At 40.7% G+C, this 14856-nt stretch overlaps 1 protein-coding gene across 2 annotated transcripts in view; it reads right to left on the reverse strand.

Moving 5' to 3' along the window:
* The window catches only part of Acss2 (acyl-CoA synthetase short chain family member 2), a 42291-nt gene that overhangs the window by 11079 nt on the left and 16356 nt on the right, over nt 1-14856 (reverse strand). Inside the window, exons 3-8 of one of the 2 annotated variants that reach the window (XM_051192486.1) lie at nt 2379-2470; nt 1867-1970; nt 1568-1640; nt 1231-1306; nt 957-1071; nt 220-258 (exon numbers count right to left, since the gene is read on the reverse strand). In XM_051192486.1, coding sequence (XP_051048443.1) covers nt 220-258; nt 957-1071; nt 1231-1306; nt 1568-1640; nt 1867-1970; nt 2379-2470 — 499 coding nt within the window. The remainder of the gene's footprint in view (nt 1-219; nt 259-956; nt 1072-1230; nt 1307-1567; nt 1641-1866; nt 1971-2378; nt 2471-14856) is intronic. The other variant, XM_051192491.1, reaches the window with a different exon arrangement.

The following is a 14856-nucleotide window of genomic DNA, read 5'->3' on the forward strand; positions in this document are numbered from 1 at the left end:
TGCTAACTCTGATGTCCTTGTTATATGTGTGTTGACAGGCAGAAACGGATATTTGATTTTAGAACCCTTCTGAGTGACATGGATGTCAGGGGCCCAGGAACAAAGGGAACAGACGCAGCTCCGTCAGTAGCCTCACTGGAGCAAACAGACAGAGAGCAGATGGACATACAGACAAGCACACAGGGAAGCAGTGATCAAGGGCAGTGAAGAAGTGGATACCTGGGGTCGGATGCACTTGGATTTCTCTTTCAGGTTACCCTGTTAAGAGCCCATGGAATGGAAAGGCTGATGAGCAGGGTCCAAAGACAGGGGTGAGAGAGGGAAAGGTGAGCATTTCCTCAACCCCTAGATGCCTTCTTTCTCCCCAGGCTGCCCTCTCACTAGTCCCCTCAGCCTCTATTTTCCTAACCCTACTGTGTACAGAATTTCTAATATCGATTGGCCTCCCAATCTCCCTAGTCCCATACTAGCCTCTCTAGTCCCAGGGTACTTCAAATCAAAGAATCTAAGTAATCTTCTATCCTTTTGGGCCCCAGAATTTACATACCAATGCCCCACCAAACTATAGGCCGTTAATGGAACTTTCCTAGGGCTTTCAGCAGAAAGAAGGAATGAATCCAAAGCCACAAATGCAGCTCATTCAAGTCTCAGTCCAATCAAAATAAGTATATATAGTTACCCAAGTCAGCACATTTCCAACCCAAACCCAAGCCTGAGTCTAAGGGTCTCCTCTGCTGATCAACCTGCACAGTTTCTCATGCTAAGTTCCTTCTCTACTTATATCCAAGGTCAAAACCCTTCTCTCCTTCCAGATCTATTAGAGGAAGCTTTCCTGGAATTGTTCCCAGATCTCAGTATTATGATGAAGAAGCCAAGGGGGGAAAAATAAGAAATCCTTGGGCAGGAAGAGAGAGAGGATTAGAGCCCAAAAAAGAGTACAGTAGTGTCAGACTCACCTGGACATCTGGACACTGCCTCTTAACTGGGGGAGACTGTCTGGGAGAGTCATTCATGCCCAGCTCTGCCCGTCCCAGATGTTTGACCACAATGCAGCATCTCACTGGGAAACCCCTAGAGAAAAGAAAAGGCTGAAGTATTGGTCCAGTTGTCTAAAAGAAGCTGACAAGATGCACCCATGCCCCTCTAGAAGTATATAGCAAGGACAAAGGGAAGCTAGCAATGGAGAAAAATCCTGTCAACCCAAGTTGACCATTAGGTCAGCACACTTACTTCTCTCGACATTTCTCCAAGGACTCATCAGCCAGCTCCTTCAGGTTCACAAGTTTTTCCCCCCTGTAGAAGGCATCTTTGGGGAGCAATAAACATTCCAGGCCTTAGTACACACCATGCTCTTGGTGGGCCTAATGTCCACAGGGCCCTTCCTGAATAGGCTTCTTGACTGATTCTTCCAGATGATTTGGGCTGACAGAGTCAGCTAAGGTAGGATGAAAAGAAGGCAGGCATGCAGTCCCTACCCTCTGTCCCAAGTAGCCCCAAATCAACAAGCAGACGAGAGACTAAGCTTGAGGTGTAGGAGAATCTGGAGAAGGATGGAAGAATTAGTCACCTGTGGTGATGAGAAGGCTGCAACTGGAATCCAAGATTCTTTCACAGAGAGACTCTGCGGAAAAACCTGCGAACTGGGGGGGGGGGGGGGGCAAACCTGAGGTGAAGGCGAGGGCTGGGGATTGAGTGATAAAGGAAGGGAGGTGCTCGTGAAGTTCATCATCTCCAAAACAGGGTTCCAGAAGATACTGAATATCTGATTTGGACCTATATTTATGTTCCCTCATCATCCAGGTCCAATTTCCTTCTCCACAACCCTGTCCCTCACCCTTGGTTCCTGTCACCAGCCCAAGCTCCTACCACAATGGAGTGCAAAGCTCCAAGGCGAGCACATGCCAGCATAGCCACCACAAGTTCCAAGATCATAGGCATATAGATGGCCACTCGGTCACCCTTGCGAATGCCTATAGGAAAACAAAACAAAACAGAACACAGAACAGGAACTATGATGGGCCTTTCTTGTTATTCCTTGCTCCCTCCCACTTAGATGGCCCCCTCCCAGCTAACTTTTCTGTTCCAGTTTCCTTCCATTTCTTTTTCTTTCTTTCTATTTTTATTTATTTTTATTTTTTGTTTTTTGTTTTTTTGAGACACGGTTTCTCTGTGGCTTTGGAGCCTGTCCTGAAACTCACTCTGTAGACCAGGCAGGCCTCAAACTCACAGAAATCCGCCTGCCTCTGCCTCCCAAGTGCTGGGATTAAAGGTGTGTACCACCACCACCTGGCCCTTCCATTTCTTGTCCTCTTTCTCTCCAGCCCCCTCAGAGAACTCGGGGTTAGGTCCTGGAGTTCCTCTTTTGCACCAGTACTCACCCTGTTTATGGAGAACATTGCTGAACTGACACACTTGGACCAGAAGTTCACGGTATGTGATCTTGGTGGTCTCCCCTGGCTCATTGCCCTCCCTGAGATACATCAGAAAGAATCAGTAATTAGGGACACAGCTCTGTTCTCTTATAAACAAGATAGGAGCAGTCACAAGATTCCATCTGCTCATATCAATGCATGACACTCTCATGATACATTTTTTCTAAAAAATATTTTAATTAAATTAAAAATTTTATGTGTATGAGTATTTTCCCTTAATGTATGTCTGTGTGTCACTTGCAAGCCTATTGCACCAGAGGCCAGAAGAATGCATTGGATCTCCTAGAACTGGAGTTATAGATAGCTATAAGTCACCATGTAGATGCTAGGAATCGAACCCAGATCCTCTAGAAAAGTAGCCATTGCTCCTAACTGCTGAGCCATCACTCCAGTACCCTGATACCACAGTTTTAGCTGACTGGAGAAATACTTTGGCCTCTCAAGGTACTTAGTATGCATGTTTTATGAGATTGGAAAGTGTACTGTCTACCTCTGATTTTTAATTTTATGTTGACAAAATGGAGTGGTAAGCTCTTCTCTTTTATCCTAAGGTTGTATTAAGGAGAAATGACATAACAGATGTGCCCTGTAGTTGTTATTGCCAATGTTGAGACAGGGTCTCATGCCTATAACTCATTATGTAGACCAAGATAGCCGGAAATCACTGCCTATCTCTGAATCCAGAATACTGGGATTAAAGATGTGTGCCACCAGCAATGTATGGCTTTTATAAAGTATAAGACTGAATTAAAGCCTAATGTAGTGACCCACTCCTGTAACAGCACTACCCAGGAGATGATGATAGGAAGTTCTCAAGTTGAACTGTGTCAAGTTGGGGGCCAACATGGGTTTCATAGTAAGTTCCAGGCCAGCCATGGCTATGAGTCTCTGTCTAAAACAAAAACAAACAACAACAAAAACCATTTTTAAAAATCCAGCCATCTGCAATCATAGCACTTGGGGAGGTAAAGGCAGAAGGATCAAGGATTCAAAGTCATCTCTAGCTAGTTAGAGTGTTGGGGAACAGTTTAGGTAGGCTACATGAGACCTTTCTCAAAAAAAAAAAATACATGAAGAAATATGCATCTGGGTATGGTGATGCATGGCTGTAATCCCAGCACTAAGTAGGCTAAAGCAGGATCACAAACTTAACACCAGATCGAGCTACTATAAGGAAAAAAAAGTGGGGGTGGAGGAAGAAATTATATTGTTATTTAGAATAGGGCCTTTACATTGTGTGTGTCCCAGCTATCTAAGGAATTTGTTTGAATATAGATTTCTGGACTTCAGCTCAGATCTGTGGAGTCAGAATACAAAATCCAAGAGTAATCTTTTCATTCTTTTTATTGTTTTACACTTATTTATTTGTACACAGCACATTTGTAAACCAGCACATATATATGGTGGTAAGAGTTCTCTCCTTTCCCTATGTGTGGTATAGGGGATTGAGCTCAATAGATCAGGCCAGGAAGAAAACACCTTTACCTATTGAGCCATCTTGTCAGCTTTGAGAACTGTATGTGTGTGAGTGTTTTCCCTCATGTATGTATGTAAACTATGTGAGTGTCTGGTGGCCTGTGGTCAGAAGAGGGCATTTGATCCCTGGAAATGGGGTATGGAGAACTTTGAGCAGCCACGTGAGTGCTAGGAGTTGAACCCTGGTTCTGTGGAAGAGCAGCTATTGCTCTTAACCACTGAGCCATGTCACCAGCCTTAGCCTCTACTTTAAACACGCGCGCGCGTGCGCACACACACACACACACACACACACACAATTTGATTGATACAGGTACAAATATATTCTGACTTCCCTCCCCCCACTGTCTTACTTCCTTATCAATTCCCTTCCCACTTGTGTGTCATTTTTTTTTTTTTTTTTTTTGTGACCCACTGAGTTTAACTAGGGTCATCTGCATGAGCTTGGGTGTGAAGTTACCCACTGAAGCTTAGCACTATAAATCTGCTTCTTTATTAAAGCTGGTACAGAGAACATTAGGTAATTATGACATACATGTAAAATTTGAAAATCACTATCTTTGGACTTGAGGATATGGCTTACTGGTACAACACAGGCCTGGCATGTGAGAGGCCCTCAACTATCCAAGCATCTGGAAATGTGGGATGGGGGACTGGGGCAGTAGGGAACAAAGATAGTGATTAAAAAAAAGACAACAACTGTAACCAGTACTCAGGAGATAAGGCAAGACGTTAAAGTCAAGACTACTCATGGGCTACCCATAAGTCCTTATGAATACAGTTTGATTATTTTCCCCTTTAAAAGAAACAAAAGCACAAACCCATTTTTATATGTTTTAATCTGTGAGGGGTACAGTATCACACAGAGTCTGTGTCCAGTGGCCTTTGTAGGACAGTTGCTTCAGAATTTGGGACAAACCATGCCATTGTTTCCATGGGCCAGAGTTACATTTCTCCAGATTATTCTGGTTTTATTCAGTTTATCTACAAGGATCACTCTATTGTGTTTTGCTTTTACACTTAAGTACAAATCTTGCCTAGCTACAATTCAGTTTCTTCTCAAGCATAAATATCTTTGATTTTAAGGAGAGCTATGTGCGTTCTTTGGTTCCAGAGACCTTGATTACAGCTAGCAAAAATGCCCTTGCCCCAAAATCTTCCAGACATATTTGCTTTTTAGAAGTTCTGTTTCTGTAAGATGGGCAGTGGTGGTGTATACCTTTAATCCCAACACTCAGCAGGCAAAGGCAGGTGGATCTCCAAGTTCGAGGGCCAGCCTGATCTGCAGAGTTTCAGGATAGCCAGGGCTGTTACACAGAGAAACCCTGCTTTGAACTGCACCCCACCACCACAAAAAAAAAAAAAAAAAAAAAAAAAAAAAAGAGGAGGAAGAAGAAATCCTGTTTCCAGCAGGCTTCAACATGCACCAGGAAGATAGAAAGAGCTTTTTGCCCTGTTTTTCAATGCTGTTTTTTTCTTTTCTTTTTTAAAAACACATATTTACTTGAGTGTGGGTGGATGCACATGCCATGGTGCCCATGCAGAGGTCAAAGTTGGTTCTCACTTTTCATCTTGTTGAATCAGAATTTATTTTCTGCTGTGCCTTGTACTCTCAGCTAGCTGGTTCAGAAGCTTCCAGGCAATTCTCCTGTCTCTGCCTCCTATCTCACTGAAGGAGTTCTGGGATTACCAGTCCACTACCATATCTGGCTTTTTATGTGAGACCAGGGATTGAACCCAGGTCTTCAGGCTAGCACTGCTAGCACTTTTAGCCACTCAGCTAGCTCACTGGTTCTTTCCTTTGACGTCCTCCCCTCCCTCCCTCTTCCCTTCATTTGTCTTTCGGCGCAGGGTCTCACTAAGCAGACCAGGCTGGCTTAAAACATCCAATTCTGTCTGCCTCTGACTCCAGAGTAATGGGATCACAGGTATAAACCTCCATACCTGACTCACCTGCTGGGTTTTTTTCCCCAACCTTTCTTTTTCTTGGACAGGACAACCCTAGGAGGAAATACTTTCAGGCATTTTTTTTTTTCACAGAACATGATTGATTTTTATAAATCTTTATTTTCTGATGACTGAACAAAAAGTGTTAAGCAGAGATCTCTCTCTACCCCATGTAGGTTCTGGGACCAAGCTCAGGTTATGAAGCTTAGTGACAGGCACTTTTAGATGATAAGCCACCTTGCTAAAATCCCTTTAGCCAAAGGTTTTTAAATTACCTTTTCTATAAAAATAAGATGCTTTCTAAAATGAATGTACTTATTTTTAATTATAGAGGGAACATCTTTAAAAATAAAACATTTGGGGGGTTAGGAATTACCATCAGTTGGTAACATGCTTGCCTAATATGCATCAAGCCCTGGGTTCAGTCTCCAGCACTGTATAAAATTGGCATGACTGCATATGCTTATAATTTTAGTATTCAAGAGGTAAAAACATAAGGATCAAAAGTTCTAGATCATCATCATCCTTGGCATCCTTGGGTTTCAGGACAGCCTGGGCTAAATGAGACCTTACCTATGAGTGAATAAATAAGTAAAGTAATTAATAAAATAATTTTCTTTTCTTTTTTGAGACAAGTTCTCACCATGTAGCCTTAACTGGCCTAGACTCACTATGTAGACCAGGCTGGTGTTGAACTCACATAGATCCACCTGACTCTGCCTCTCAAGTGCTGGGATTAAAGTCGAGTACGTAATTTTCAACTCAATAACAACAGCAATGAAAATGTCACCTACTTACTATAGCATAATTTCTATCTCTTGACCAGTTTGGCCCAGTTCTTCTTCCTTTGCTTATTTAACAGCTACCACATGCTTTATGCATGTGTAGAACAAGACACTGATGCACAAGATACCTGGCATCACAGAGCTTGTATACTAACAATATTGTAAGAAATATATAAGCAACAATTAAACCAAGATAATTGTAAGTTATGATAGACACTATGAATAAATACAGTGATATAAAACTGAGTGACTGGGAAAAATACCTTTTAAAAAATCTACAATTTTAGTTGGGTATGGTGGCATATTCCTGTAATCCTAGAACTCAGAAGGTTGAGGTAGGAGGATTACCAAAAGTTTGAGGTCAGCCTAGACTACACAGTGAGTTCCAGACCGGCCTGGGCTAAAAGAGTGAGATGCTGTTTCAACAATAACAAACACATACAAAGGAAGTACTTTGATTGCATATAAAAATGTACATATAAGAATGTTTTCCTCATTCCCCTCTACTGCTGTTTCATGAGTTTTAATAAGTAATATAGGTGATGCTACATAAAAAAGATATGTACTGATAATTGTACCTCTTAATCATATGTCCTAATCACCTTGCCTGCTGATAACCACTGTTACTGATATTTTGAATAACTTTCTAGAGACAATTTTCAGACGAGGCTGTAGTAGTATGGAGGGCTTTTGTGGTGACCAAAATAATGGTTTTGAAAGAAGTATATACTTTTAGCATTATTCATAAGATACTTTGGATACAAATGGATGCAGAAATTTAAAAACTGAACTTAAAATATTAGACATGTTTTAAGGGATAAAGTCCTTACAGTCTAGCCCAGCATGGGATAGTAAAATTTAGGAAAAGGTGCTGTACTCAGGGAACACACTTGTCAGACAAAGTTGTCTATGTGCATGTATCCTTACATATTCTAATTTTCTACACAAATGATGACATTTTAATTATTGCTTCTTTATGAGCACAAGTGTAGCTATGTAGCCTCAGGATCACGATCCTGTCTGAGCTTCCCCAAGGGCTCATACTATAGGCATATACCACCATACCCAAGTAGTTATATAGTTGTGTGTGTGTGTGTGTGTGTGTGTGTGTGTGTGGTGATAGGGATATAAACCAGAGCCTTAGGCATGCCAGGCAAGTGTTCTACCACTGAGGTACAGTTTTAGCCTTAGGTACTATATACAAGTAATAAACTGAACAAATTTTACATGTATAACTCAATCAGCTTGCTTTTTTAAAAATTTAAACATATGCCTTGGTACCATTCCCTATCAAGAATGATTACATTCTCTTTATCTACTATTTGTATGTCATAACTAATTTAACAAGTAATAATTTAATGGTCGTCCTTATTCATATGTCATTTGTAAATAGATCCATAGTGTGAGTTAATAGAAATACAACTTTGGGACCAAAGATATGTGTATTTACATGCTGATAACTATTTAGAGAGGACCACTTTAGGTAAGAGTGTCAGGGAAAGCCTGGGGAAGTGCTATTTCAACTAAGAACTTGGTAAGAAATAGGTAACCATATCAATTCTTGGGAAGGATATTCTAGGTAGAGAAAGCATCAAACGGAAAGGCATTGAGGCCTATTCAAAGAACAGAAAGGAACTCAATGTGGTTGGAGTACAGTGAGCAAGAGATTAGATGAAAACAAGAGGTAGGCATCAGTTAAATCAGGTAGGCCCTTGTAGGATTGGCAAGTTTAAATTTTATTTCAAGTGTCTTCTTTCTGGCTTCTTTATACACAAAGTTCATGCCTACCTCCACATTTAAAATTCTATTTTATATTCTTTGCTTGTTTGTTTTGAAGAGTGCATACTATGGCATATGTGTAGAGGTTAGAAGAGGACAACCAGGAGGAATTGGTTTCACACCTCGTCCATGTGGGTTCCAGGTCATCGGGCTTGGTGGTGTCATCTGCCCAGCCTCTTCCACACTTTTTAGCATGCCATTGCTTCTGCCCTCCTTTTCTAGATGCACTACTATATACTATCCCCCAACAAGCTGTCTGTGCTCCCTCCCCTTCCTTTCTATCCAGAGTACTTATGAAGGAGGAAACTGAAACCTAGAGAGAACTAGCCAGCCAAGGTCACACAATAATAAGTGACAGAGCCAGGAATAGATCCTCAGATCTTTTGATTTCAAGTCAGGACTATTTCCTCACAGCATAAGGGACTGGAATTGGCAAAGATGTCAGGCCTTTTCTTACTGAAAGAAGTTACACAGAAATGATCAGCTTCTTTCCAGCTTCTGGCTTGATGAGTCAGTTACTATCTTCTCCTTGGCTGAGAGAAGCCAAGCATAGCAAGCTCACTAAAACAGGACAGAGCAAGGAGAGAGGGGGCTGGCAAACGTCCCTGAGTGCCAGAAGCAGAAGAGCTGCCCACTGACAAATGCTACAGAAATTTCAAAACGTCTCCAGCTACAGCTGAATGCTGGCATGTGTGTCCGCATGCATGCACCCCCCAATGTATACCCTGTGCCCGCTCACTTCTGTATATACACTTGGATAAGACCATATATACTAATAAAGAAACATTCTACTACTAAAGCTGCTGACTTACACACACAAACACCAATAAGCATAAATATAGGTACCCAGAATTCAAACATAAGTCTGCCTGAAAGTACATTTACATACCCACCTACATGCACAGCTTGCCTTTTTAGAAACTGTTGATCAAATCATTCTGCTTTTATTTTTTTCACAAAACTTTCCATTATTTAAAATAATCTCATTTATTTTACCTGCTTATTATTCACATCCTTTACAGGAATATAAGCTCCATTATAGCAGAGACCTGGCCTGTTTTGTTCACTGCTAGATCTCTAGCACTGAAAATAAAGTTTGATGGATGGATGATGAATGGGGAGCAGATGTGCAAAGCTCATATATGCACAGCTTACTTGACCGCCCCCCCACAGTGTGTGTTCCTCTCTTTAGCTATGTGCGCAAGCTATACATTATTGATATAGGTACATTACTCAGTCCAGTGTCTTCTTTCTCTGTCACAGACACCAGGCTGGGGACCCTGGCTGGCTAGAAGGGAGAAGGGAACAAAAATTGACCTTTTCAAGATCCAAAGCCTCCTGGGGTCCTTGAACTTTTAACAGAACAATTAATTTTGTCTAACTCTGAAATTCAAAGAGACTGTTAGCTGTGGTTGGATAAAAGGGTGATTTAGAAGAACAGGTACAAGGAATCAGAGTCCAGTCCTCTTTATTCTACAAGGATAACTGAAAGATCAAAAATTAACAGGGACTGGGCTGGACATGTAGTTTGGTAGCAGAGCACTTTCCAAGCACGCCTGCAAGGGTTCAATTTTCAGCACAATGGGAAAAAATTACCAAGTTCAGGTAAATGAGTGAAGTAGATCACATAACTAAAGTTTGACAGAGATGGGAAATTGTTTTCCTTTCTCTTAGCTTTTCTATATGAGAGTAACAATATATGTAGAACTATATTTAGCCTCAGTTTGGGGGCAACAATAGAGGAATCAACTAGAAAACACAATACATGCTTCGACTAAAGGAGGCATCCAGTGCCTAACTTAGCTCCTGTTAAATTTCATTCAGTGACTCAATGTTGCCCCTTTTAAAGGTCTGGGATATATTTCTGTCAAAATTTTAAATACTGACAACCAATCTTCAAAAGTTTAAAACACCATAAACCAAACAGAATTATTAATGAGAGATTAAGTGATAGATTTCTGATTGAGAACTTCTGCCATAAACCTACTTGCCCTTCACTTGGAGGCCATGTGGTTACAGGATACACCATTACTAGGCCCTTCTCATGTTCCCCCTTTGGGGAATCTTCTACAGAGAGTCTTTTCAAACTAGCCCTTCTGTATAGCTTCCAACTTTCCTCTAATCCACTGTTAGTTTAAAATACAGTTAGGGGCTGGAGAAATGGCTCAGTAGTTAAGAGCATATATTGTTCTTGCAAAGGAACTGAGTTTGATTCTCAACACCTCATCAAGTGGCTCACAACTGCCTGGACCGTCAGCTTCAGGGAGACAAAACCTCTCTGACCTCTTAGGGCACATGCACAGTTACACATATATTCTAGAATTTTAAACATATATATATACATTTAAATATATATATATATATACATTTAAATATATATATATATATATATATATATATATATATCTTCGCATGTGTGGTTTCACAATTATTTCTGTTGTCCTTGTCAAAATCACCACTGGGTAATGTGGTGGTATCTTTTTTGTACAAATAAATCTTATCTGAAGATCAGAGGGTGGAGCTTGCCACTAGCTAACCACAGAGGTCTGGAGGTATGTACAGACAGACAGGAAGTGAGATGGCTGGGCAGAGACAGGAAATGAAATGGCTGAACAGAAAGAGGATATAAACAGGAAAAGACAGGAGCTCACTCTCCTTCCCACTGGGAAGCTAATAAGGTAAAGAAGGCTCTGGCTTGCTCCTTCTTCTCTGATCTCTCAGCATTTTTCTCTATATCTGACTCTGGGTTTTTATTATTTAGACCAATTAGAACTCCATTTACAGGGTAAGTCAGGGTGTTATTCTTTTTCTCAAAACACTCAGGTTGCTTTTCATACTGTTTTTAGTCAAAGTCCAAGTTCTTCCAATAGTCTCCTAATTCTTACATGATCTAGTCCCTTTCTATTCTCTCATGTTTTTATTCTGCCTTCCTTTCCTGCTCCCTCTGCTCCATACACTTGACTGCCTTAGTGCTTGGCAAACACACTGGACCCCAGATTCCGTGTCCCCTATTTGGAGCACTGTTCCCCCAGATGAGCACATAGCTTGGTCTTTATTTTCAAATCGCTGCTCAAATGTTGGCTTGTTTTATTTTGAGACTGGGCGTCACTCAAGCTGGGGTGGAACCACTGTGTAGCTTGGGCTGGTCTCAAACACACAGCAATCCTCCTGCCTCAGCTTTCCAAGTGCTGGAATTACAGGAAAGGCTGCTTTTTCAATGAGGCTATCCTTGACTATCCTATAGAAGAACACCCCTATCCTTTAAAATGAACATCCTCCCTGAAATCGTTCCTAGTTTCTTTTTCCCCCATCTACCCCCAAAACTGCAAATTCTTTTACCTTTCCAGTGCCTTTTCATGTCGTTTTCCTGTGGCACCCTGACACACACAATCTTGTACTGCATTTATATGGTTCTTATTTTTCCTGTTACACCCAGAGGGCAAGGGTCGTGTTTTTTCTCTGCCTCTTCCAACTAAGGCCAGCACAACAGGGTACTCAAGGTCATGGTCAAATCATCAGAAGGCTGTTAGGTGATTAACAACAGAGAAGACTAGAGATCCTCTCAATGAGAAGAGAGGCATCAGTTTGGAGATTTTAATTCCTTGCAACTACAAGTAAAGCATAAAATAGGACCAAAGGACTGGGAGAAAGATGGGTGGTAGGATACCCTGCCTTCCAATAAAAGATAAATGGGAAAACTGGTTTATTCATAGAACCATTTGGGGGAAGCTTTACTCTAGTGGGCCAGGCTGTGCAAAGAACAAACACTCCAATAAGAAGTCAAATCTGTTATGAGAGGAACATTAACCAGAAGCTATTGAGGGGTGCTCTAGCCATTTTCACATAGCTCTATCTCTGTTGCTTTCACCTAGTTATAGTCATTTTTCATTTGTTGCTTGGATGACACAGTGGCCTCCAATCAGTTTTCCATTTCACTCTTGCCACTTCTTATCTACACATGATCCAGAATGCTCAATTAAAAACATAAATCAAACCACATAGCCTCCTGCCTAAAACTCATCCATCAATTCCATTGCATAAGGAAGAAAAGCCAAACTCCTATGCCTTATATCTTCCTCTGCTTCATTTTGTACCATTTTCCTATTCTGCTTTCTAAGGCTTCAACATACTAGCCTTCTTATAAACAGAATACCCCATGTTCATTTACTATCTTTCCTTAGTTCTTTGAATGGTTCTATCTTGTACTTCAGATCTCAATTTAAATATCAACTACCTAGTGATATTTTTGCTAATCTTAAATATCATTATCCCTTCTTGTTTTTCTTCAACACATTCACTTATTTTCTTTGTATTTTTCTCAAGCTATCCTTATGTGATTTACTTTTAAAATTGTCTGTTTTGGGGCTAGGGATCTGGCTCAGTCAGTAAAGTGTTTGTTGCACAAGCATGAGGATCTGAGTTGGGATCCCCAGCCCCCACTAAGATGTTTGGGTACAGCAGCATGTGCCTGAAATACCAGTACTGGTGAGTCAAAGAAATGCAGATCTCTGTGGCTTACAGGCCAGCTAGTTTAACTGAGTTGGTGAGCTCCAGATTCAGTGAGTGACTCTGTCTCAAAAAATAAGACAGCAACAGAGAAAAAAGACACCCAATGTCAACTTCCTGCCTCATTATATACCTGCACATTTATGAACATGTACATATGTACACACCATAGAAACATGTGCACCAAACTAATAACAAATCAATGAAAGATAATTGGCTGTTTCCCCTAGCTCCTGAAGGCAGAGGCCAACATGGTCTGTTCACTGCTGAATTCCCAATGTTTTTCACAGAACCTTATTTATAGTAGGTACTTAATACATTTTTCTGAATTAACTAATAATTCTGAAAGATTATTATAGGAATGAAGATGGTAAGCATTATAACTATAAGTGGAGTAGTTAGATTTCTTTGGAGAGCTGGATATACAGAAAGCCTTTCTAACTGTCAGAGGTATCCAAAGAGGATGCACTCCTTTGGGAACTCTCTGACTCTGGAGGTCACGAGTAGGATCTGAGATTTTCAGAGATATTAAAACTCAAATTCTGTCATGAGAACCAAGCAAAATCAGTCTTTTTCAAAGTATGCTCAAATAATGCTAATAATGCAGATGCTAAGACACCCTCTGTCATACACCATAGAGTTGAAGAGTAGGATCGTTCAGTTTGTCCTGGAAAACTCTAGTACCTATTTGTACTAGATGTTTCTCCAGAGAATGTGGCATTGGTGTTTTTTTTGTTAGGGTTTTGGTATTTGAGACAGAATCTTGCTATGTAGCTCATTTGGCCTCAAACTTTTGGTAACCCTCCAATGAATGCTGGGATTACAGATGTGTGCTATCACACCAATCTTGGACTCTCATTTTACAAATTTCCCCCCATATAATTTATGTTCATGAATATTATTAAAATTAACTGTAAGGACCTCCAACTTCTTTTTTATTTTATTTTAGTAGTATTGGTGATCAAATTCAGGACCTTGTACATACATATACATACATACACTCTAGAACTGAGTTATATCTCCAAACTTTGTTCTTTTGAAACCAAGTTTCACTAACTCAAGCTAGCCTCAACCTCTTGGACAAAACATTACATGCCTGGCAGAATAAGAATACTTTGAGCCAGGTGTGGTGGTGCACACCTTTAATCCCAGCACAGAGGCAGGCTGATCTCTGAGTTTGAGTTCAGCCCGGGCTACAAAGTGAGTTCCAGGACAGCCAGGGCTGTTATACAGATAAATCCTGTCTCGAAAAACAAAACAGAAACAGAAAAAGAAAACTTTGAAACTATAAAAATGAAGAAATAATATGAAAGAGTTCTATGACCCATAAAGTGTTGCACAAATGTAAGGAACTCTGATGTAAGCATACCCTCAGGTAATTTTCTCCTTCCATCAAGGGAGTAGGAAGTGGAAACAACATAATTTGACAAATGAGCAACCAAATGCTCCCCTTGGGTACTTCTTCTCTCGCTGTAGCAGAAGCTGAAAGAAAGGTGGAGGGGGGCATACCTCCAAAACCGAATCACAAATCACCAGGAAGGTTAAAGAAGAACAGAGTTTTTGAGATCTACCATTCTTACTTGCTCTAAAGCACAGGAATAGTAAGTGATTGCCTTGGGGTTCCCTAGCACATTACTTTGTTCTAAAGTGGTGCTGTCCAACATAGTAGCCAGTAGCCAGATATGATTAATAAACACTTAAAATGTGAGTGAAAAACAGAGAGTGTTCTTTTACTTAATCTTACTTTAAATACAAAATAACATGTGGTTAGTAGCCATCACCTTGGACCCTGTAGCTTGATATTCTAAGTGTCTAATCAAAACATTTTTCCTCCTAAATATCAGAAACATTCCCAAAGGGGAATGTTTCTAAAACCAGGGGGAAAAGGGTAAGGAGGAAAATCAATGTGTTAAAGCTCTGAGAACGGTATG

The sequence above is a fragment of the Phodopus roborovskii genome, unplaced genomic scaffold (genome assembly GCF_943737965.1).
Source record: "Phodopus roborovskii unplaced genomic scaffold, PHOROB, whole genome shotgun sequence".
Classification (NCBI taxonomy): domain Eukaryota; kingdom Metazoa; phylum Chordata; class Mammalia; order Rodentia; family Cricetidae; genus Phodopus; species Phodopus roborovskii.